This window comes from Aquarana catesbeiana, linkage group LG04, assembly GCF_042186555.1.
Source record: "Aquarana catesbeiana isolate 2022-GZ linkage group LG04, ASM4218655v1, whole genome shotgun sequence".
Taxonomy (NCBI): Eukaryota; Metazoa; Chordata; class Amphibia; order Anura; family Ranidae; genus Aquarana; species Aquarana catesbeiana.
Window position 1 is genome coordinate 324,743,127 of NC_133327.1, and position 23,340 is coordinate 324,766,466.

The 23,340-nt window shown below is 37.7% G+C and overlaps 2 protein-coding genes across 10 annotated transcripts in view; one reads left to right on the forward strand and one right to left on the reverse strand.

Annotated features, from left to right (window-relative positions):
* PGM3 (phosphoglucomutase 3) overlaps positions 1–4,156 on the reverse strand; it is a 70,992-nt gene extending 66,836 nt beyond the window's left edge. For 2 of the 5 annotated variants that reach the window (XM_073626868.1, XM_073626869.1), the window contains exon 1: positions 4,029–4,154. The gene's annotated coding sequence lies outside the window, so the exon portion shown is untranslated. Of the gene's footprint in view, positions 1–4,028 lie in introns of all 5 variants that reach the window. The other 3 variants (XM_073626873.1, XM_073626872.1, XM_073626870.1) reach the window with 3 other exon arrangements.
* RWDD2A (RWD domain containing 2A) overlaps positions 4,015–23,340 on the forward strand; it is a 64,195-nt gene continuing 44,869 nt past the window's right edge. For 4 of the 5 annotated variants that reach the window (XM_073626877.1, XM_073626875.1, XM_073626878.1 and 1 more), the window contains exon 1: positions 4,015–4,192. Coding sequence is in view for 2 of the 5 variants with exons in the window: in XM_073626874.1 (XP_073482975.1) it covers positions 4,020–4,192 (173 nt within the window). In the remaining 3 variants the exon portion in view is untranslated. The remainder of the gene's footprint in view (positions 4,193–23,340) is intronic. The other variant, XM_073626876.1, reaches the window with a different exon arrangement.

Here is a 23,340-nt window from a genome sequence, read left to right on the forward strand (position 1 = left end):
CTCCACAGTCTCTATACTAGACATTTCACAAATTTTACTCTCAACCCACATACCCAAAACAGGGCATTTCCAAATGACCACCGACCCCGTTCCCAAATTAGCATCCTCAAAATGGGAAACGGAACTAAATTTTAATTTCAAATCATTTTATTGGTGTTTTTACATAACACACATGAAATTGCATACATTTCTGAAGAATGAGGTAAGGTAACAAAGTGTTATACAGTTATGAATAATTATAAATCTAAAACAGATGAATAGATGCAAAACTGTCACAACCTAATTATTGCTCGGCTGCTATATAAATCTCTGTTGCGTCCTATAATTAACCGAGACTCAGTAGAGTATTAAACTGTTCTGTGAAACAGAGTGAAGGGTAAAAAGAGGAAAAAAAAAAAAAAAATGAAATAACTATTCAATAAGATTATCTATGTAAATTCTTAAAGATTCTTATGAACAGAGTATATAAACAGTCCTGAATGTTTGAGAGCTAGACCAGATCTCCTGGTTCACAGAAATACCTTATGAGGATATACTAACAGGTGAATATCCTTTAGTGAAGTCCCTCAGAAGTCTCTAGAGACCGCAAGGTAAGTGCAGATCTTAAGATCTGCATGTACTGATTAGAGATATCCGGGGGACCCCCCAAAACAGGAGGACGGGCAGAAGTAGGAATTCGCTCCCGGAGGATAAATGTCCGGGAGCCCTTACACACCCCCCCCGTTGGGATCTTCCTGTAGGTGTGTTTACGCTCTGCCCCTGTCCAGCCAACTCCCCAGGAACGTTATAAATTGGCTGAAAGGGCTACGGAACTAAATTTTAAACGCAAACCCCTACAATGTGGCACAAAGCCTTCAGACCTACTTACAAAGCATCCCATTGCTCCAATCATTGGGAAGCATGTAAAAAAACAAAAACAAAAAAAACACAAAACCCTATACACAGGTGGTATCCAACACCGTATAAGCTATCAATCTACCCAAACTCCTCCAGTACCTGCTAGAGGGCCTGTGGCAGTGTAGGTTCGTTAGCACATCTCCTCTGGTTTTGCAGATCTCTCTGCTCCTTCTGGAGACAAATCTTTCCCCTAATCTCCTCTGTAGCACAGACTCCAACTCCTAATCCAATCGCTAGCTCTGCTCCATTTGGGCAAAGAAAAATTCCCTCCCAGGTCACGAGTAGTGATTGATATATTGCTTGCAGCAAAATTAAATATTACCAGACATTGGAAAATGACAGAACCCCCTTCCCTGATGTCTACACTTGCAAACCTCAATTTCCAATGTGAGGTGGAGGAAAATAATAGCCAGGAAAAACTTAGCCATGGAAAAGTTCCTCTTCAAATGGTCCTCTTGGTTATCCCATGCTAGATGTACTGTACAAATATAATGTTTATTGTAGTTGAATTTTATTAAACTTCTTTTGTATACTGGTACTCCCCACTTTTCCTGCCACATTTAATTTGTGTACAGTGTTGCATGAGCATACAATTACCGGTTAAAGTAGTAAAGTAATGAATAACAAAAAATGGTCACGAAGGGGTAAGCCCTCCTGGAGTTCAAGTGGTTAAATACATCAAGGGGGTGAATATAGTTCAGGAAGGCAGTATTTTCAACATGAAGCCAAGCCCAAGAACACGGGGACATGACCTCAGACTAGCAGGAGGAGAGTTTAGTTACGGTTTTAAAACAAAGACAAAACTTTGTGTGTGTGTGTACCCGTCAGGTACAGTGGATATAAAAAGTCTACACACCCCTGTTAAAATGTCAGGCTTCTGTGATGCAAAGAAAAAAAAAAATGACACAAAGATAAATCATTTCAGAACTTCTTCCACCTTTAATGTGACCTATAAACTGTACAACTCAATTGAGCAAACAAATCTTTTAGGTGGAGGGAAGTAAAAAAAAAAAAAAAAAAAATAAAATAATGATTGCATAAGTGTGCACACCCCTAAACTAATACTTTGGTGAAGCACCTTTTGATTTTATTACAGCACTCAGTCTTTTTGGATATGAGTCTATCAGCATGGTACATCTTGACTTGCCAATATTTGCCCACTTTTTTGCAAAAATACTCCAAATCTGTCAGATTGTGAGGGCATCTCCTGTGCACAGCCCTCTTCAGATCACACCACAGATTTTCAATCAGATTCAGGTTTGGGCTCTGGCTGGGCAATTCCAAAACGTTATTCTTCTTCTGGTGAAGCCATTCCTTTGTTGATTTGGATGTATGTTTTGCATCTTTGTCATGCTGAAAGATGAAGTTCCTCTTCATGTTCAGATTTCTAGCAGAAGCCTGAAGGTTTTGTGCCAATATTGACTGGTATTTGGAACAGTTCATAATTCCCTCTGCCTTGACTAAGACCCCTGTTCCTGCTGAAGAAAAACAGCCTCAAAGCATGATGATACCACCACCATGCTTCACTGTGGGTACATATGATGTTCTTTTGGTGATGTGCAGTGTTTTTGTGCCAAACATATCTTTTGGAATTATGGCCAAAAAGTTCATCCTTGGTTTCATCAGACCATAACACATAACACATTTTTCCACATGCTTTTGGGAGACTTTTGATGTGTTTTTGCAAAATATAGCTGGACTTGGTTTTTCTTCGTAAGAAAAGGCTTCCGTCTTGCCACTCTACCCCATAGTCCAGACATATGAAGAATACAGGTGATTGTTTTCACATGTACCACACAGCCAGTACTTGCCAGATATTCCTGCAGCTCCTTTAATGTTGCTGTAGGTCTCTTGGTAGCCTCCCTGACCAGTTTTCTTCTCGTCTTTTCATCAATTTTCTTCACCGTGTTCCATGGTATATCTAATGCCCTGGAAATTATTTTGTACCCTTCTCCTGACTGATACCTTTTAACAAGGAGATCCCTCTGATGCTTTGGAAGCTCTCTACGGACCATGGCTTTTGCTGTAGCATATGACTAAGAAAATGTAAATACCTACTAGAACAGCTGAACTTTATTTGGGGTTAATCAGAGGCACTTTAAATGATGATAGGTGTGCACTGACTCCTGTTTAACATGAGTTTGAATGTGATTGCTTAATTCTGAACAGTTACATCCCCAGTTATAAGAGGGTGGGCACACTGATGCAACCACATTATTTTTTTTTTTTTTTTTTTTTGGGGGGGGGGGGGGGGGGAGTGTAGTAAAAATAAAATAGATGACCATGCTATAGCTAAAAGACTGCTACAGCACAGCTCTCTAGTTCTTGGAGAAACTGCACAGATTGCAGTAAAGAGCCAATAACAGTGGCCCTTTACCATGTGATCCGCTGGGTCCAGTCGCAGCGGATCACATGTAAACAAACTTGCCAGTTATTGGCATTACTTTCCTCATGTGCTATCACAATGTGAGGAGAGCTGGTATCCGGCAAGTGCGATAGAGGACAGTTACCCTGACTATCAGTGCCCATCCAGCCTGACTATCGGTGTCCGTCACTGCAGCCTCATCAGCATACAACAGCAAAGGACAAAATGCGCAAAATTTTAAGACATAAGATAAGAAAAAAAAGTTTTCAAAATTTTGTCTTTTTTCCATTTGTTTAGCAAAGAATTATATATTTAAAAAACACAGTAGTGAATCAAAAGAACGTGCTCAAAAAAAAAAAAAAAAAAAAAAAAAAAAAAAGGGGAGGATAAAACAGTAATTTGGGTACAGTGTTGTATGACCGTGCAATTGTCATTCAAAGTGCAACAGCACTGAAAGCTGAAAATTGGCCTTGGCAGGAAGGGGGGTAAAAGTGCCCTGTATTGAAGTGGTTAGTGTGAAGTAAGGTATGATAACAATGAGCTGTAGAGGATTTCTAGTGAGGATGAATGAGCTGTGCAGGGAATGTCCCTGGAAATGGCATATAGACAGTGACAGAGGGAGAAGTAAAGCAGTCCAAGTATCTGTAGTAGACACACTTGAAATGCGAGCTGCACACTGATACAATGATACCTCCAGCGATGGAGCGCCCTCCCCCCGACTCACACAGCACAGACCCTCCTAACACCAACCCAGTCTATGTGTTACCTGCTCTCTTCTCACAGCCAGGAAGGTGACGCCGACCCTCGTGACGTGTCTAATCAGCACTCACCATTTCCTGGTCCCGCCCCTCGCCTATGCTGGATAGGAAGAGGCAGCTTTCCGCGCAGCCAATCAGAGCCGGGAAGTAGGAAGACGCTGGATGCGGTCAGGTCAGCTGTTGTAGTGATAGGCACGCCGTGGTCGCGGTGTGTCAATTAGAAGCAGGTCATGTGATTGGATGATCGGTGTCCGTGCTGATGGCGGATAGTTGTTTTCTTTCAAGGAGATAGAATGTGAGCTGGTCAGGCACCCAGATGACACGTGTCATTGCAGACAGGGCCGGCCATTGGCTGCATGCACACTGGCATATTAATATATGTCCATGTAGGGGCCAATCACCTCACATACAGTTGCAACTGTATAGACAGTCCAAAATCCAGCTTATCCTATGGGTATAGGTCACACTATTGCAGTGCAAAAAAAGTACAGCAGCTGCATTTCTCCGTAAACATAATGCATCTCAGCCCTGTTTCACACTTATGCGATGCGGGAAACAGCGAATCCTGTGCGTTTCCTGCATCGCATTGCAATCTGTTGCAGGTGTCAATGTTATCTTACCGTCACCAGATTATAAAACCAGATTTCTAGTGAGTGAGGATGCCAGAATCACACTACATAGGTGTTCCCACCCTTTCATGTGGGGGGGGGGGTCCTTCACCATTCTGGTGTGGATGCGATATCAGTCGTAAAAAATGTGTGGCCGAAATCGTACTGCACAGACATCACATGTGATTTGTGCAGGAATGTGCTGCGATTCCTGTGCAAATCACATGCAGTGTAACATCTCACAAGTGTAAACATAAAAGCCACCCACCAAAGAACAAAGGAGGTGACCTCAAGAGGAAAACGCACATCATATGCATGCAAATGCATAGCTCCCAACTGTCCCTGATTTTGAGGGACTGTCCCTGATTTGGAGCAATATTCCTCTGTCCCTCTTTCCTCCCCATTTGTCCCTCATTTTGGTCTGATCTATATAGTTGTATATAAAATGCACTTTTTATCTTTCCTTGTCAAAAGAAGTTTATTGAGTATACAATATTATAAAGATACATAAAGTAAGTTTACAAGGATCTATAAAGTAAGCTCATTGTTTTACAGTAGGGTTTATATAGGTAAATATCATGAAATTTCAAATATTAAACATTGGGTTCATGTAAACCTAAATTAAAGATATATATCATTTCCTTAGTTACTTTTGTAGGTATTTAAATGATTTATACCTACTATACATATTGTTTACAAGTAGAGTGTATATAGGTCAAATAAATTCTGATAATGAGCTTTATTCGTAAGGTGGAGAAAAGGAAAGAGAAAGAAGAAAAAGGGTAGAAAGGTAGAGGTATGGTCCACAAGGTTGTCCCGCTCATCAGTTTATTATTCTTTTTAGTTCTCTTTGAAGCCTTAGAATGGGTGTCTCTGTAAGTCATTTAATCTGTTACCATGGCAACAGGACAGAGTCATTGAAGTTTGACAGGAACTGTTGTTTTATCCAAGGATGCCAAAGTTTTTCGAATTTTGGAATTTGGTTTTGATCGATGGCTACCATCTTAGCATGGGACATTGTATTATTCATTCTGTGAATTGTTTCTGCTAGTACCAATGTAGGAGATTTCCATGCCTTGGCCACTGTTTGTTTTGCAGCCGTTATTAGTTGGATCATAAGTTTGAATTGAGAGAGTGTTAACCATTCTGGTTTTAGATTAAGTAAAGTTAAATATGGATCTGGTTGTATTATTTTTTTAAATATTTTAGATGCAATCACGAAGACTTCCTTCCAGAAGGTTTGGATTACTGGGCACGTCCACCATATGTGTAAATATGTGCCTATTTCTGGGCATCCTCGAAAACAAAGAGCTGAGTTAATAGGTGAATATTTTGCCACTCTAGCGGGTACAAGGTACCAGCGAGTTAGGACTTTATAATTTGTCTCCAGTGCTAAGATGTTGGGTGAAGATGACTTAGATGTGAGCCATATGTTAGACCAGTCCATGTCTTCTAAAGTTCGTCCCAGGTCCTCCTCCCACCTCTGAACGTAAGAGGGTCTATTAAGATTTGCTACTCCATATAATTGATTATAAAGTGATGAAATTGTACCTTTAGCAAATGGATCTTTTGTACAGATTGATTCAAAAATGGATAATTGGGATAATGGTGTATCCCCCTTTAGGAATGGTGTATAGAAATTTTTGATTTGGAGATATCTAAATATCTCAGAGTTTGGTAGATCATATTTTTCTCTAAGCGATGGGAATGAAAGGAATGATTTAGATGCTATGAAGTCATTTAGTATCTGAATGCCTGATGTTGTCCAAGCTTTAAAAGAATTTGGGTAGATCCATGCCGGATAAAAGGCCGGATTTCTGATAAAAGAAAGGAGAGGATTGTGTGGAGATTGTAACTGATATTTGGTTTTTAGTTTATCCCAGAGAGATAAGAAGTGTTTAGTTATGGGATTATGAATTTTAAAGCGGTCTTTAGGATCAAGCCATAATAAATTTGATATTAATAGAGGGTCATTTTCTGAAGCCTCTATAAATACCCATAATGGGATTTCCTGTTTTGCATGGTATTTGGACAAACTGGCCAAATGTGCTGCTCTGTAGTAGTTAGTAAAATTAGGGTATCCCAGGCCTCCTTTATTTTTGGGAAGATGTAGTGTGTGTATAGGTATACGTGGTTTAGAAGAGCCCCATGTAAACGAAGTTGCTCTTTTTTGTACTATTCTCAAAAAATAGGAAGGAATTGGAATAGGGAGGACTCTGAATAGATAAAGCAATTTGGGTAGAATAGTCATTTTGATTGCATTAATCTTCCCTATCCAGGATAAAGGAAGTTGCGACCATTGTTTTATTAGATTTGTGATCTGTCTTAATACAGGAGGATAATTGGTTGAGAATAAGTCAGAATGAGATGCTGTTAAATGAATTCCAAGATATGGGATTGATTTTTCTGCCCATGTGAATGGGAGTGCAGCCCTAGCCGGGATCAATTCCATGTTTGTGAGTGAAATATTAAGCACTAGGCATTTCTTAGGATTAATCATAAGGCCGGATAGGGCTGCAAATCCATCAAGAGCTGGTATTAAGTTAGGACCAGAGACCTGTGGTGATGATAGAAAAAGTAATATATCGTCTGCAAATATACATAATTTGTGTGTAATACCTCCTACTTCAATGCCAGTTATAGTTTGATTTGTTCTGATGTATTGGGCCATGGGTTCGAGTATAAGGGCAAATAATAAGGGAGATAATGGGCAACCCTGTTGGGTACCTCTTTCGATATTAAAGGCTTCAGATTTGTATCCAGCATATTTTATATAGGCTTTGGGTTTATTATATAATGCTTTGATCCATGTTAAAAAGTGGGGTCCAAAACCCCATTTTTGTAATGAATATTGCATATATTGCCAGGATACTGTGTCAAATGCCCTCTTAATATCGAGAGATAGAAAACATAAAGGGATTTTCCGTTTTTTAGCAATATGTGCCAATAACACTGCCCTGCGTATATTATCGCCTGCCTATTTGGCATGAAGCCTACTTGATCTCTGTGTATTAATTTTCCTATAATGCTATTGAGGCGTTTTGCTATTATTTTTGCTAATAATTTAATATCGAGGTTTAACAGAGAGATAGGCCGATAATTCACACAGGAAGTATCATCAGAAAGGGGTTTTGGGATCATACAAACAATTGCCATTAGTGTTTCTTGCCGAAAAGAATGTCCATCTAGAAGATTGTTAAAAGTTTCAGTGAGAATGGGAGAGAGTATTTCTGAGAATGTTTTATAGTATAAAGCCGAGTAGCCGTCTGGGCCTGGTCTTTTGTTAAGTTTTAGGTCTTTTATGGCGTTAGTAACTTCATCTATAGTTATAGGCTCATCCAAACTGCTTTTTTGATTCTGAGATAATTCAGGTAAGGTTATTTTTGAGAAGAAGGATTCAGCCTCTGTAGGATTAAATTCATTGTTTGTCTTGTATAAAGTTGCGAGATGTGAGTGAAATTTATGGACTATTTTAACTGGATTACAAGTGTAAACATTTTTTGATAATTTCAAACGTATTGGTTTCAAAGATTTGTTAGTTGAATTTAATGCCCGAGCCAAATATGTACCTGGTTTGTTTGTATTCATGTAGAAATTGTGTTTGGAGCGTTTGAGGGATTTATCAACTGACTCAGTGAGAAATAGATCGTATTCCAATCTAGATTTTTCCAGATGAGATTTTGTACTCTGAGATGGATTATCTTGAAATGATATGTAGGCTGCATTAAAATTGAGTTCTAGTTTTTTTGCTAGATTTTTGCGTTCCCGTTTAAATAGTGCCATTTGTCTTTGTATTGTACCACGCAAGACAGGCTTATGAGCTTCCCACAGTGTTATTGGGGAGATGTCTGTTGTATTATTAAGTGTTCTTGCATAGCAAGACCACTTACTGTTATCTCACATATATATTATTCTTATTATTATAGCCAAATTTACCACCCTAACTCCTCCCACAGTTTTTACACTACATAGACAAGTAATATACCGAAACGTGCGGATTGTTCCCGAATGGTGTGCTATTACTTTGTGGAACGTTTCGCCGAATGGTTCACGAAATATCGTCGTTTTTGCGACAAAATTGGTCCCATAGGAATGAATGGGGAAACTAGAGTGGGAGATGACAAAAGCTGAAAAATCAGAACATGATTTCTAAACTGCTGCCACTCCCTCATTTTCAAGCCCACCTACACAAATCTTATATCAAAACGTTCAGCTATCCCTGCTGCCACTAAACATGTCCACGGCTAAGCCATAGTCCTGATAGTTTTCACAATATGACCATTTGTTTGCAACTCACGCTGTCCATTGACATTCATTGAAACTACACTCTAGCCCCCTCCAAATTTGAAGGGCAATTTCTAAACTGCGACCGTGCCTTCATTTTTAATATTTCAGAGACATACTATACATCAAAATCTAGGTCTGGGTCTTGTGATTCTCACAATATAAAGATCTTCGCTGTAGGATGTATAGTTTTTAAAATACGGCCATTTGTTTAGAGGTCATTTCAGGAAATTTTAGCCATTAATCAGAGTGTACTGTGTTTTGTTTTGTTGCCATGGTTACCAAAGCTTCTGTTATACACAGGGGGGAGGTGGCTGGAGCATCTCAGCTGATTACAGAGCCCGGGGGAGGGGACAGACACACCATGTACTGATTTATAATAGAGGAATATGATGGGGCAGTTTTGATGGGGTAATTCTGATGGGGCAGTTTTGATGAAGCAGTATTTGGGAAGCATAAACAGGGCATGAGCGTTGCTAGGAAACAGTGGTTGTAAACACAAGATGCTGAGACACCCCAAATGCATGTGACTTCATCTGCTAGACTTGATAATGCTTGTAGACTCCTCCCACAGTTTTTACACTACAGAGACAAGTAATATACCGAAACGAGCGGATTGTTCCCGATTGGTGTGTTATTACTTTGTGGAATGTTTTGCCGAATGGTCCACGAAATGACGTTTTTGCGGCGAAATTGGTCCCATAGGAATGAATGGCGAAATGTTCAAAACTGGAGTGGGAAGTGACAAAAGCTGACAACCCCATGATCAGCCAAAACATTATGACCGCCCCATGTAAAAAAAAAAAATATTTTTGAAAAAAAAAAATAATTTTTGAAAAAAGTAAAAAAAATCATTTTTGAAAAAAAAAATATATTTTTGAAAAAAAAAAATATTTTTGAAAAAAAAAAAATTATTTTTGAAAAAAAAAAAATATTTTTGAAAAAAAAATTACTTTTAAAAAAAAATTATTTTTGAAAAAAAATATTTTTGAAAAAAAAAATTATTTTTGAAAAAAAAAAATTATTTTTGAAAAAAAAAAATTATTTTTGAAAAAAAAATTACTTTAAAAAAATAATAATTTCGAAAAAAAAATTATTTTTGAAATAAAAAAATTACCTTTGAAAAAAAAATTACTTTTGAAAAAAAAAATCATTTTTGAAGAAAAAAAAATCATTTTTGATTAAAAAAAATTCATTTTTGAAAAAAAAAATTACTTTTGAAAAAAATGTTCAGCTCTTTCAGCGAATGATGGAACTTTTTTACTACTATTTATACTTTTTAAAATATTAAGCTTTTTAACACTTTTCACAGTTACTCAAGCCACTCCACCCCACCCAGTTACTCCGCCCACTCCAGTTGTAGAGGCAAGAACACTTTCACAATTTCCCCAGAAATTGTACCTTTTCTAGTTCTTATTAAGTGTTCTTGCATAGCAAGACCACTTATTGTTATCTCACATATATATTATTCTTATTATTATAGCCAAATTTACCACCCTAACTCCTCCCACAGTTTTTACACTACATAGACAAGTAATATACCGAAACGTGCGGATTGTTCCCGAATGGTGTGCTATTACTTTGTGGAACGTTTCGCCGAATGGTTCACGAAATATCGTAGTTTTTGCGGCGAAATTGGTCCCATAGGAATGAATGGGGAAACTAGAGTGGGAGATGACAAAAGCTGGAAAATCAGAACATGATTTCTAAACTGCCGCCACTCCCTCATTTTCAAGCCCACCTACACAAATCTTATATCAAAACGTTCAGCTATCCCTGCTGCCACTAAACATGTCCACGGCTAAGCCATAGTCCTGATAGTTTTCACAATATGACCATTTGTTTGCAACTCACGCCGTCCATTGACATTCATTGAAACTACACTCTAGCCCCTTCAAATTTGAAGGGCAATTTCTAAACTGTGACCGTGCCTTCAATTTTAATATTTCAGAGACATACTATGTATCAAAATCTAGGTCTGGGTCTTGTGATTCTCACAATATAAAGATCTTCGCTGTAGGATGTATAGTTTTTAAAATACGGCCTATTGTTTAGAGGTCATTTCAGGAAATTTTAGCCATTAATCAGAGTGTACTGTTAGTGTTTGTTTTGTTGCCATGGTTACCAAAGCTTCTGTTATACACAGGGGGGAGGTGGCTGGAGCATCTCAGCTCTGATTACAGAGCCCGGGGGAGGGGACAGACACACCATGTACTGATTTATAATAGAGGAATATGATGGGGCAGTTTTGATGGGGTAATTCTGATGGGGTAATTCTGATGGGGCAGTTTTGATGAAGTAGTATTTGGGAAGCATAAACAGGGCATGAGCGTTGCTAGGAAACAGTGGTTGTAAACACAAGATGCTGAGACACTCCAAATGCATGTGACTTCATCTGCTAGACTTGATAATGCTTGTAGACTCCTCCCACAGTTTCTACACTACAGAGACAAGTAATATACCGAAACGAGCGGATTGTTCCCGATTGGTGTGTTATTACTTTGTGGAATGTTTCACCGAATGGTCCACGAAATGACGTTTTTGCGGCGAAATTGGTCCCATAGGAATGAATGGCGAAATGTTCAAAACTAGAGTGGGAGGTGACAAAAGCTGACAACCCCATGATCAGCCAAAACATTATGACCACCCCATGATCAGCCAAAACATTATGACCGCCCCATGTAAAAAAAAAAAATATTTTTGAAAAAAAAAAAATAATTTTTGAAAAAAAAAAAAATAATTTTTGAAAAAAAAATAATAATTTTTGAAAAAAATAAAAATAAAATAATTTTTGAAAAAAAAAATATTTTTGAAAAAAAATCTTTTTTGAAAAAAAAATTTATAATTTTTGAAAAAAAAAATCATAATTTTTGAAAAAAATGTTCAGCTCTTTCAGCTAATGATGAGACTTCAACTTTTTTACTACTATTTATACTTTTTAAAATATTAAGCTTTTTAACACTTTTCACAGTTACTCAAGCCACTCCACCCAGTTACTCCACCCACTCCAGTTGTAGAGGCAAGAACACTTTTCACAATTTCCCCAGAAATTGTACCTTTTCTAGTTATTATTATAGTCAAATATACCACCCTAACTCCTCCCACAATTTTTACACTACATAGACAAGTAATATACCGAAACGTGCGGATTGTTCCCGAATGGTGTGCTATTACTTTGTGGAACGTTTCGCCGAATGGTTCACGAAATATCGTCGTTTTTGCGGCGAAATTGGTCCCATAGGAATGAATGGGGAAACTAGAGTGGGAGGTGACAAAAGCTGAAAAATCAGAACATGATTTCTAAACTGCCGCCACGCCCTCATTTTCAAGCCCACCTACACAAATCTTATATCAAAACGTTCAGCTATCCCTGCTGCCACTAAACATGTCCACGGCTAAGCCATAGTCCTGATAGTTTTCACAATATGACCATTTGTTTGTAACTCACACCGTCCATTGACATTCATTGAAACTACACTCTAGCCCCTTCAAATTTGAAGGGCAATTTCTAAACTGCGACCGTGCCTTCAATTTTAATATTTCAGAGACATACTATGTATCAAAATCTAGGTCTGGGTCTTGTGATTCTCACAATATAAAGATCTTCGCTGTAGGATGTATAGTTTTTAAAATACGGCCATTTGAATTACTGCACAGTTGTTAAATCTATCATTATCCTGTCTATTGTGTATTGAGCAGTATTTGTGAAGCATAAACAGGGCATGAGCGTTGCTAGGAAACAGTGGTTGTTTTTTTTTTTTTGTTTTTTTTTGTTTTTTTTCATCCACTTCAGCGAAAGTTTTCCGAGAGACATTATTTCAACTTTATGTGTCAAACTTTATCTCTTCTCCTTTTTCACATCATTGTGGATTGTTTCCGTCACATCTTTATTATTTTTCCCTTCTAGGATATTCTTAAATAATTTTTAAAAACCGACGACAAAACGCCTTCTATAATTATAAACCCTATTATTATCTTAATCTCTCTCAGTCCCTCTTATTTCCCCCCGCTCCCCCTCCCCTGTGTCTGGTCCGTTCCTTTATGTTGTTTATTTATCCACTTGGCTCTGCACCTATTCTTTCTTTTATCCTATCTAAATAAATATCCGAGACTTTGTAGTTTTTCCAACTTTCCCATTTACTATTATCCCCTTTCTCTCCTCCTTCCATTTTGTAGTGATAATCTATTTCCTTTAGCCAGTTTCTAATGTCTGGTTTTCCACTTTTTAGCCAATTCTTGGGAATTAAGGCCTTGGCCGCATTCAGGAGGTTAGGTATTATTGATTTTCTATATTGTTTCTTAGGTTTATTGTAGATATGGAAGAGGCAAGTCCAAATATTGTGTTCTATTTCTTCTCCAGTTATTTCTTTTATGTTATTTAACACTTCCTTCCAGTACTCCATTATTATTGGGCATTCCCACCATATGTGTGTGATCGTTGCTATTTGGCCACATTTTCTCCAACACAAGGAGGTTCTATCTTGATGGAATCTGTGTATTCTTACTGGGGTCATATACCATCTTGATACTAGTTTATAATTCATTTCTATGGTCTTCATGTCCCAAGCCTTATTATATCCCATTTCTATCATTTTTTCCACTTTTTGGTTATCTATTTTTAAATTCATTTCTTTTTCCCATTGATTTATATATTCTGGTCTTTCTTGTGCTTCCAAATCTGTCAGTATACTATAAATTTTTGATGTTCCGTTTTTTAATGATGTTTCATTGCTACATAGCTTTTCCAGTGCAGTTAATTTTGTTTCATCTCTCAGTGGGTGTGGTATTGTGCTTACTAGGTGCCTTAGTTGAGTATACTTCCATTCATTCATCTTCCATCCATTCCTTTCCTCTATTTCTACTCGTGTTCTTATTTTACCATTTCTAGTGATATCTTTCAGTTGTGGGTTACCTATTCCTTGGATTTCAAATATTTCCCTCCCAGGGGTGAAGAGATTCGATCCTGTGAGTGCTAATAGTGGTGAATTATATTTCCATTCATTCTTTAAGTGGATGGTGTCCCAAATTTTAAATACATTTTTTGTTATTTCGTGCGTGTCGGTGTCCAATATTCTATATTTCCGTGGAATCCAAATATTCTTATGTAGTGTGGCTTCACTTATTGTGTTTTCCATTTCCACCCATTTTTTTTCATTTTTCTCATTTGTCCACTCTAACATTCGTGTTAAAACTATGGCTTTATAGTACCTACTTATATCTGGAGCGGCAAGACCTCCATGCTCCTTTTTCCTTGTGATCAGCGTGTAATTAATTCTTGGTTTTTTATTAAGCCATATGTATTTTAGCAGGATTGTTTGAATTATTTTAAAAAAGCTCTGCGGGATTTTTACTGGTAACATCTGTAATCTGTAGTTTATTTTAGGTAATATCGTCATCTTAAACATATTTATTCTTCCAATCCATGAAAGTGGCTGTATTCTTAACTTTTTCATTTCTTCTTTGACCTCATTGATCAGTGGAATAAAGTTTGCCTGATAAATTTTTTCGACTCTAGGAGTTATTTTAATTCCAAGGTAATTTAGTTCTTTTACCCAAGTGAATGGGAATTCTTTTTGTAAAAACTGAACTTCCTTTTTCTCTAGACCTATGTTTAATATTTCCGTTTTTATTGGATTAATTTTGAAGTTTGACAGTTCTCCGTATTTTTTAATTTCTTTAAGTATGTTTGGGAGTGACACTCTTGGGTTGGATACGTACATCAAGATGTCGTCCGCGTAAGCAGCGATCTTATGCTCTTTTCCTCCTAGTTTCGCTCCTTCTACCTCTTTGTTATTGCGGAGTGTTGCTAATAGTGGTTCTAAAGCCAATACATATAATAGTGGAGACAGTGGACAGCCTTGCCGTGTTCCATTCTGCATCTTAATTTTTGGAGAGAGTCTACCGTTTACTTTTACGACTGCTGTCGGGCCATTATACAAATTTGTTATCCACTTCATCATTTTTGTCCCGATACCCAAATGCCGCAATGTATCCATCATGAAACCCCAGTCTACCCTGTCAAATGCTTTTTCTGCATCCAATGACAGGAATAGAACTGGGGTCTCATTCTGCACCTTCTTGTGCAACATCAATAATGATTTTAGGCTGTTGTCCCGCCCCTCTCTCCCCGGGACAAAACCAGTTTGGTCCGGGTTGATCCACAGTGGGATTTTTTTTTAGTTTTTTTATCCTAGTGGCCAGGATCTTGGAGTACAGCTTCGTATCGGCGTTCAATAGGGCTATTGGCCTGTAGCTTGAGCAGTTAACTTTGTCTTTCCCTTCTTTTGGTAGTATTGTAATATGAGCTAATAACGATTCACTTCTTATTTCTTCATCTTCCCCTAAGGAATTCATATATTCTAATAGTTTTGGAGTCAGCTGTTCTTCAAATTTTTTATAGTATTTGACCATAAACCCGTCTGGTCCTGGGCTTTTTCCTACGGGAGTTTCCTTTAATGCCAGTTTTACCTCTTCATGCGTAATATTTTTTTCCAATTCTTCTAGTTGGTCTATTTTTAGTTTTGGTAAGTTTGCTTTTTTTAAATATTCTTGTATCTTCTTTGTTCTTGTATTCGCTTCTTTCCAACTTTCCTGTCCTTTTATTGCATAAAGGGAGCTGAAGTATTTTTGAAATGTTATCGCTATATCTGTAGTTTTATTTACCACTTCTCCTTTTTCATTTTTGATCTTCTCAATGTAATTCAAAGACTTCTTTTTTTTTACCAGATTTGCTAGGTATTTTCCTGGTTTATTACCCCATTTATATTTTTCTTGTACTACTCTGTTGTAGTCCTTCCTTTCTTCTTGTTCCATCCAGTCTTTTAATTGCTCTCTCTTTTGAGATAGTAGGCCGAAGATTTTGTTGTTTACTTGATTTTTATGTTTTCGTTCCAATTCATAAATTTCTTTAATTATTTGTTGCATGTTTGTTTTCCTTTCCTGTTTTTTTCTTGCCCCTATGGCTATTAACTTGCCCCTAATAACAGATTTATGCGCCTCCCATATTGTTGCTTTCGATACCTCTGGTGTATCGTTTTCCTCAAAATATCTTTTAATTTCTTCTATGATGCTTTTTTCGGTCTCACTGTCTTCTAATAAAGTTTCGTTGATTCTCCATGGACCCCTTTCAAGGACTTCTCCTTTTATTTTCATTCTCAAGGTTACTGGGCTGTGATCTGAGGCGGTTATTATGCCTATTTTTGTTTCTTCTATTTCTTCCAAGTTTCTATGTTCGACCATGATGTAATCCAATCTAGAGTAAATTTTGTGTACTGTTGAGTAGAATGTGTAGTCCTTTGTGCTGGGGTGCTGAATTCTCCAAGGGTCTATTAGTTGCTGTTCATATAATGTTCTTTTTAATTTCTTTAGTTGATTTACCTCTTTGTCCCTTACTCTTGAGGTACTGTCCATTTTATTATCCATGCTGAAGTTGAAGTCTCCAGCTAGTATTAATTTTCCTTGCTTGAATTCCATTAGTATTTTAATTATATCTATCAAATATTTTTTAGGATTCTTATTAGAACAGTAGACATTGGCCAATGTATATTTTACCCCGTCTATAGTTCCTGTAATAAAAAGATATCGACCCTCCGGGTCTATTTTCCTTTGATCTATTAGAAAACGTACATTTTTCCCTATACCGATGGCTACTCCTTTGGCCCTTCTTATTGGCGAGTCTCCTTGATACCATGTTGGTATGTTTCTTGAATACATTTTGGCATTTGAGTTTTGGGTTATATGCGTCTCCTGTAGGAAAATTATTTCTGCTTTACTTTTTTCTAGTTCTCGGAGAATGATGTTTCTCTTCCCTGGGGAATTTAGTCCTCGGACATTGTAAGAGATTATTTTTATGCTGTTTACGTTTTCCATTCTTGTGCCTTTTCTTCCCCGCCCGTCCTCCAGCCCTCCCCCCCACGCGGTCCCCCTAGGTGACTGGATGGAGGGGACACCCAGCGGACGCACGGGGTCTCCTCATCTCTTGTCTCAAAATAGGTGCGCCTATGTAACCACTCATGTGACTCAGACCTTTCCCTCCCCACCCTCCTTCCCTCCCTTTTCCCTCCTCCCACCCTCCCCCTCCCTTTTTTCTGATATGGGTTTTTTACCCCCATATTCTCTAGAGCTGAGAGCGTTTTACTTTGTTTTGTGGGGCACGCTCTGCCCCCTCTGCTCTATTTATTGTGAGGCGGAGCTCTGTAAGACACCCTATTCCCCCCCTGCCTAAGCACTAATAGGGCGACCCCCTGTCCACTCCGTGAGTCCCTGTTTCCCTCTCCCTGCATTTTTGTTGTGTTTTACCAATCCTTTCACTTTCCTTTTTTCCCATCCCATCAACCCCAGCCCCCCCCCCCTTTCCACTCTAAGGCCCCTTGCACCGTTGTGTGGTATTTTCTCAGATATTAATTTCCTCGAGAGTCCACATCTTGATGTCTGATCCTTGAATTTACTTGCCACTGCAGGTCATCTCCTGCCGTTATTCGCTCCTGACTATTTGCATATTTTTCCAGTTCTGGGGAGGGGATTTCTAGTTTGTTGCAAAAGTCCGGAATCTCCTCCACATGTCTTAGCCTCGCACTTATTCCGTTTTTCCTTGCTATTAGACATGCTGGAAAACCCCAGTTGTATTGAATTTCTTGCTCCCGGAGGATTTCTAATAATGGCTTTAGTATCCGTCGTCTTTTCAACGTTTCTTGAGATAAATCTTGAAATATTTGTAATTTACCTCCCACAAACTCTATTTGTGTTTTCCTCTTTAGGTTTATCCAGATCTGTTTTTTTTCTTCCCATTTTTCAAAGCGTACGATTACATCTCTAGATGTTTCCCTTGCGAACCTTTGAGGTTTTTTACTCGAAAGACACTTTCTATTCCTATTGTGTTAGTTGTTTCCTTTCCCAAGATTTGGTTGAAGAGATTGTTCATTTTCTCTATTAGATTTTCTGCTTGTTCTGTTTCCGGTAACCCACGTATTCTCAAGTTTTTCTTTTTATCTCTATTTTCTTGCTCTTCTATTTTATATGATTGTTCCTGTTGTTCCCGTTTTAATTTCCTTATTTCGTCTTCCAGTTCCTTTATGTTTTTTTGATGTAGGTCTACTTTGATCTCTACTTCTTCCACTCTGTTTAACATATATCCCATATCTTTATGGAGTGTTGACATCTCTGCTTTTAGGGAATTCTCTAGTGCCGCGAACATTTTTTCCATATCCTGTTTTGTTGGCAACTGTGGCCCTTGTTGTCCTTCCTCCTTTCCTCTGTCTTCCTCTCCCATTTCTGGCTCCATTCTGGGTTCTGAGAGGTGGCTAGTTTCTGTTTGTACTTTATACTGGCCTTTTTTATCCTTATTGTCCTTCTCTTTTGTATCTATTTGTCTGCCCTTTGAACCCACTTGTTTCTCTCCTTCTCCGATTCCTTGCTGTATATACCTGTTCATAGGGCCTGGACTTGGGCCTAGGCTGGTCCTAGGTGATTTCGGTATTGCTCCCGCACTTCTTGTTGTTTTCCCCTTCATGTTTGTTTCTATGGCTGGATTTATAAGATCTTCGAAGCTGCCTTCCAGAATACCCCTTGATTGGGGTCTCTTAATGATGAAAAAATCTCCCAGCCTTCTTAAATTGACTTATTTTTACTAATATTTCTTTTGTTCCGTTCTCATACCCGGCATCCTCCCCACAATCCAATAATAGAAATAATTAATGAGATATAAGTAGTCCCCGTTTTCCAGAAGTTATGTTACTACCTTAAGTACATTAAGCATTCCTTGGTGCTGTTCAATTGTTTAAACCATAGTATTAAGTCCCCATGCACACGGACGTCTCCACAGCTGCTTTTCTGAGCCCTTTCTGCAGCTCAAAAAGGCCTGTCTATGTCAGTCCATGGCCTCACGCCCACCTAGGCGTCTCTGAGCCGCAAGTGGCATAGGCGTTCCTAAGCTGCAAGAAAAAAAAAAAAAAAAACGCTCAAAAACGCTATTGCAAAAATGCTGAAAAAAGCTGAAAAAAGTTAAAAAAAGTCACTGCAAAGACACCGGCGTCTTCACAGCGCTTTTCTAACCGCCCGTGTGCATGAGGGCCCAGGTGCTCAGCAAAATAATTCAAATGTTTTAGCGATATAATGCAATCTAATTCAAGTATTCAGCAAGATGATTTATATATTCAGCAGTATAGTTCCAGTATGAGCTTATATGTTCCACATTTTTGTTACTATGAAATTTCTTCTTATTCTATAGTTTGTACTATCAAGCCTATAGTTAGTACCATTTGCAAAAAACAAAAACAAAAACAAAAACAAAAAAATTCACAAGAAAGGGAGATATTGCAGCAGCAGCAGCAGCAAGCAGGTAGGGGCTGGGAGACAACTCTTCCGTTGGCTTGTCTTTCTTTCACCTTCTCCTTCTCTTCTCCCCTATTCCCCCCCCCTGTTTTTATTGTTTTTCTTAGCTCACTTGATTCTACTTTTTCAGCTCTTTCGCCTTCATTTACTTTCACTTTTCATTCCATTTATTTCATTTTATTTCAATGTGATCTTTCCCTTTCCCTTTCTTTTGTTCTTTTGTTTTGATGAAGTAGTATTTGGGAAGCATAAACAGGGCATGAGCGTTGCTAGGAAACAGTGGTTGTAAACACAAGATGCTGAGACACCCCAAATGCATGTGACTTCATCTGCTAGACTTGATAATGCTTGTAGACTCCTCCCACAGTTTTTACACTACAGAGACAAGTAATATACCAAAACGTGTGGATTGTTCCCGATTGGTGTGCTATTACTTTGTGGAACGTTTCGCCGAATGGTCCACGAAATATCGTCGTTTTTGCGGAGAAATTGGTCCCATAGGAATGAATGGCGAAATGTTCAAAACTAGAGTGGGAGGTGACAAAAGCTGACAACCCCATGATCAGCCAAAACATTATGACCACCCCATGATCAGCCAAAACATTATGACCGCCCCATGTAAAAAAAAAAATTTTTTGAAAAAAAGAAATCATTTTTGAAAAAAAAAAATTATTTTTGAAAAAAAAATAAAATCATTTTTGAAAAAAAAAAAATAAAATCATTTTTGAAAAAAAAAAATATTTTTGAAAAAAAAAAATTATTTTTGAAAAAAAAAAATCATTTTTGAAAAAAAAATTCATAATTTTTGAAAAAAAAAATCATAATTTTTGAAAAAAATGTTCAGCTCTTTCAGCTAATGATGAGACTTCAACTTTTTTAATACTATTTATACTTTTTAAAATATTAAGCTTTTTAACACTTTTCCCAGTTACTCCAGCCACTCCACCCAGTTATTCCGCCCACTCCAGTTGTAGAGGCAAGAACACTTTTCACAATTTCCCCAGAAATTGTACCTTTTCTAGTTGATATGTATTCCTTTAAAGCTTGTTCAATGGCCATCAATGGCCATCTGATGTAGTGGGTGTAGTGGGTGTTTGAGCATTATGTCCGGTAAGTACCACGTTGGGTCATGCGCTTTTGGTATGGCTGAGGCTATAGTAGTGTATACTGCATTATGGTCAGACCACGGAATCGGAATTATATCTGATGCAATAATTTCTGGTATCATTCCTATTGTTAGAAAAATATGATCTATTCTGGTGAAGGTTTGATGAGGGTGTGAGAAATAAGTGAATTTCTTTTTCATTGGGTTGAAGTTGAGAAAAAGGTAATCTAGAGGTTATTTTGGATGGTGTAAAAGGTGATTTATCTAGAAATGGGAGGAGGACCTGGTTCGAATCCCCACACATTATCACTGTTCCTATTTTGTGTGTATTAATCACTTGTAATATATGTGAGAGGAATGGTGTAGGTTGTTTGTTAGGAGCGTAGTAGGAAATCACCGTGATTGCTGTATCCATTATATAACCCATGAGTATCAGGTATCTACCTTCTGGGTCTTTAATTTCTGATGATAAGGTGAATGGTGTGGATCGGTGAAATGCAATTAGAGTTCCCCTTTGCTTGGTACAGGCAGAAGCCGTGTAAATTTGTTGATAAAAACGAGAAATATATTTTGGAGTAGAATCTTTGGTGAAGTGTGTTTCTTGGAGGCATACTATGTGAGCCTTCTTGTTATGGAAAGTACGGAAGGCTTTGGTCCTTTTTTGAGGGACATTTATTCCCTGAACATTCAGGGAAAGTATATTCAGTGGTGCCATGGCAACAGATCAAATAGTTTTGACTTACTTTTTGTTATGCAGAGCTGACTGCGCAGATCAACCTGTGTGGACTGAAGAGATGAATAGATAGAAAAGAAACCAGTGAATTCTGGAGTAAAGAGTAAACAAAAAACATATGAGATTAGATGATACATTGTATAAATTATTTTTTGCAAGTAATCACAATTTACCCGTGAAAGAGAATAAATATCTCTCTCAGGGGAATAAGTGCCTTCGTCACACTCCCACATAATATGGTTGGGAGAATGAGGAGGGCTAATGGGGGTACACGGATCTTCCGCTTACAGGAGAGAAGTGCTATGTCAAAAGACATCAAAATGATGTTTCATTAATTGGAGTGCAAAATATAGTTTTTGTTGAAATTATTTATTCCAGGGTGGTTGTATATGGTTAGTCTTGCCCTAGGCTAAATAATTCAGTTAGAAAGGTACTGTTAATAACTTTGGTATTGATGAAGATAGTTTGAATTATTTTGGGACTTTAACCCCTCCAGAGTAAACAATTACATATTTTATTCATATGTAACTGTTTAGATATGTTAACTCATAAAATTGAGGTTGTATTGCTTCAGATTAGAATAAACAAAAACATAATTCTAGGAACTAGTTAGGTAATAATATATTTGTTTTAAGAAAAGAAAGAAAAAGCTTCCATTACTTCTGGATTATTGAACATATTTGTCCTAAAAAGTAATAAATCTATTGTTATTACCTGATAATATATAACTGAACAAGAATTTCCTTATTTCACTTATATATTCTAAGGCTATATGAATCAGAAGTAATAAGAAATATAACTGGAATGTAACATGATCCCACACAGTGTGTGACTATCAGAATGCAGTTACATTCAGTTATAAATACAGGTTTTTTATAGAGAACCATCTCTTAGTATAATAAATGAAGAGATATCAGGAATTAGGATGTCAGTCCATTGAATATTCTTGGTCCATGGATGATGTGGCATAACGGCCTCTTTTGTGAGAATGATGATTCCCATTTTGTTCTGAAATTTTCTGGGTGCTGCCTGAAGGTGAAGATGATGCCATTCTTCTGCGTGTGGGAGTGTTGCTGCTTGTGGGTTCTGTCAGATTTAATTTTAAAAGGGTTTGTTGTAGTTCATCTGCTGATCTGCTTCTGTAAATTGTACCTTGGTAGTTAAATCTGACTGAAAAGGGGAAGCCCCATTGATACATAATGTTGTGGCATTGCAGTTCCATTAGTTGGGGTTTCATGGATCGTCTTTTAGTAATAGTAAGTTGGGATAGGTCAGCAAAAATTTGATAATTGTGTCCTTGAAAATTAAGTTCCTTTTTTTCTCTTGCAGCAATTAGTATTTGTTCTTTCGTTCTGTAATAATGAAATTTTGTGATTATATCACGTGGGGGTCCATCTTTCTTTTTGGCTGTGAGGGCTCTGTGTACTCTGTCCAGTTCTAAACGTTCAATAGGGATATCTGGCTTTAGTTCTTGTAATAGAGCAGTAATAGTAGATTGCAGGTCTGTCACAGTGTCAGGTATTCCCCTTATGCGCAAGTTTGAACTTCTGGCTCTATTTTCGTAATCTTCGAGCTTAGTTTGAAGTATTAAATTCTCTTTTTTTAATTGTTCCAATTCTGTTATATTTTCTTGGGTTGTAATTTCAATTTCATCCATTTTTATTTCTAAGGCTGCGGTGCGGTTTCCCAGCTCTCTTATTTCTTTGGTTAGGCTGTTTGTTATTTGGTCTGAGGTTTGTTTTAAAGCCTTATGAAGCATCTTTTCAAATTGTAATAATATTTCTGGGGATACTGAGGAGGCTTGTGGAGAAGTTTGTGAGAGGATTTGTTCTGTATCTGACTCAAATGGAGAGTCTTGCTGTGACATTTTCTGTCTGTGAGAGCGCCCTGATGCTGTATCTTGTGAGGTGACTGGAGCTGCTTCAGCTGCAGTGAGTGCCTGTGAGCTCTTTGTGAGGTGATTTTTATTTCTGCCACGGTTTCCTCCCAGTACCATATTTCCTGCCCAAACTTTCACAGTTTGTTCCCTGGGCCAAAAAGGTTCAAATGGATACCTTTTGAGCCTGCAGGCTCCGCTTTGTCCTTCTCTTCTCTCCTCAGCGGTGTGGAGCTCTAACAATGCATGTCTGCTCCGCTAGGCTCCGCCTCCTGCCCCCCCGCACTTTTTATCTTTCAAAAAGTGTTTCCCAGAGCTAAACCTTTCATCCAATTTCTAAATTGCTGCATTTGTAAATTCTAAAATCCAATATAAAGGAATAGTA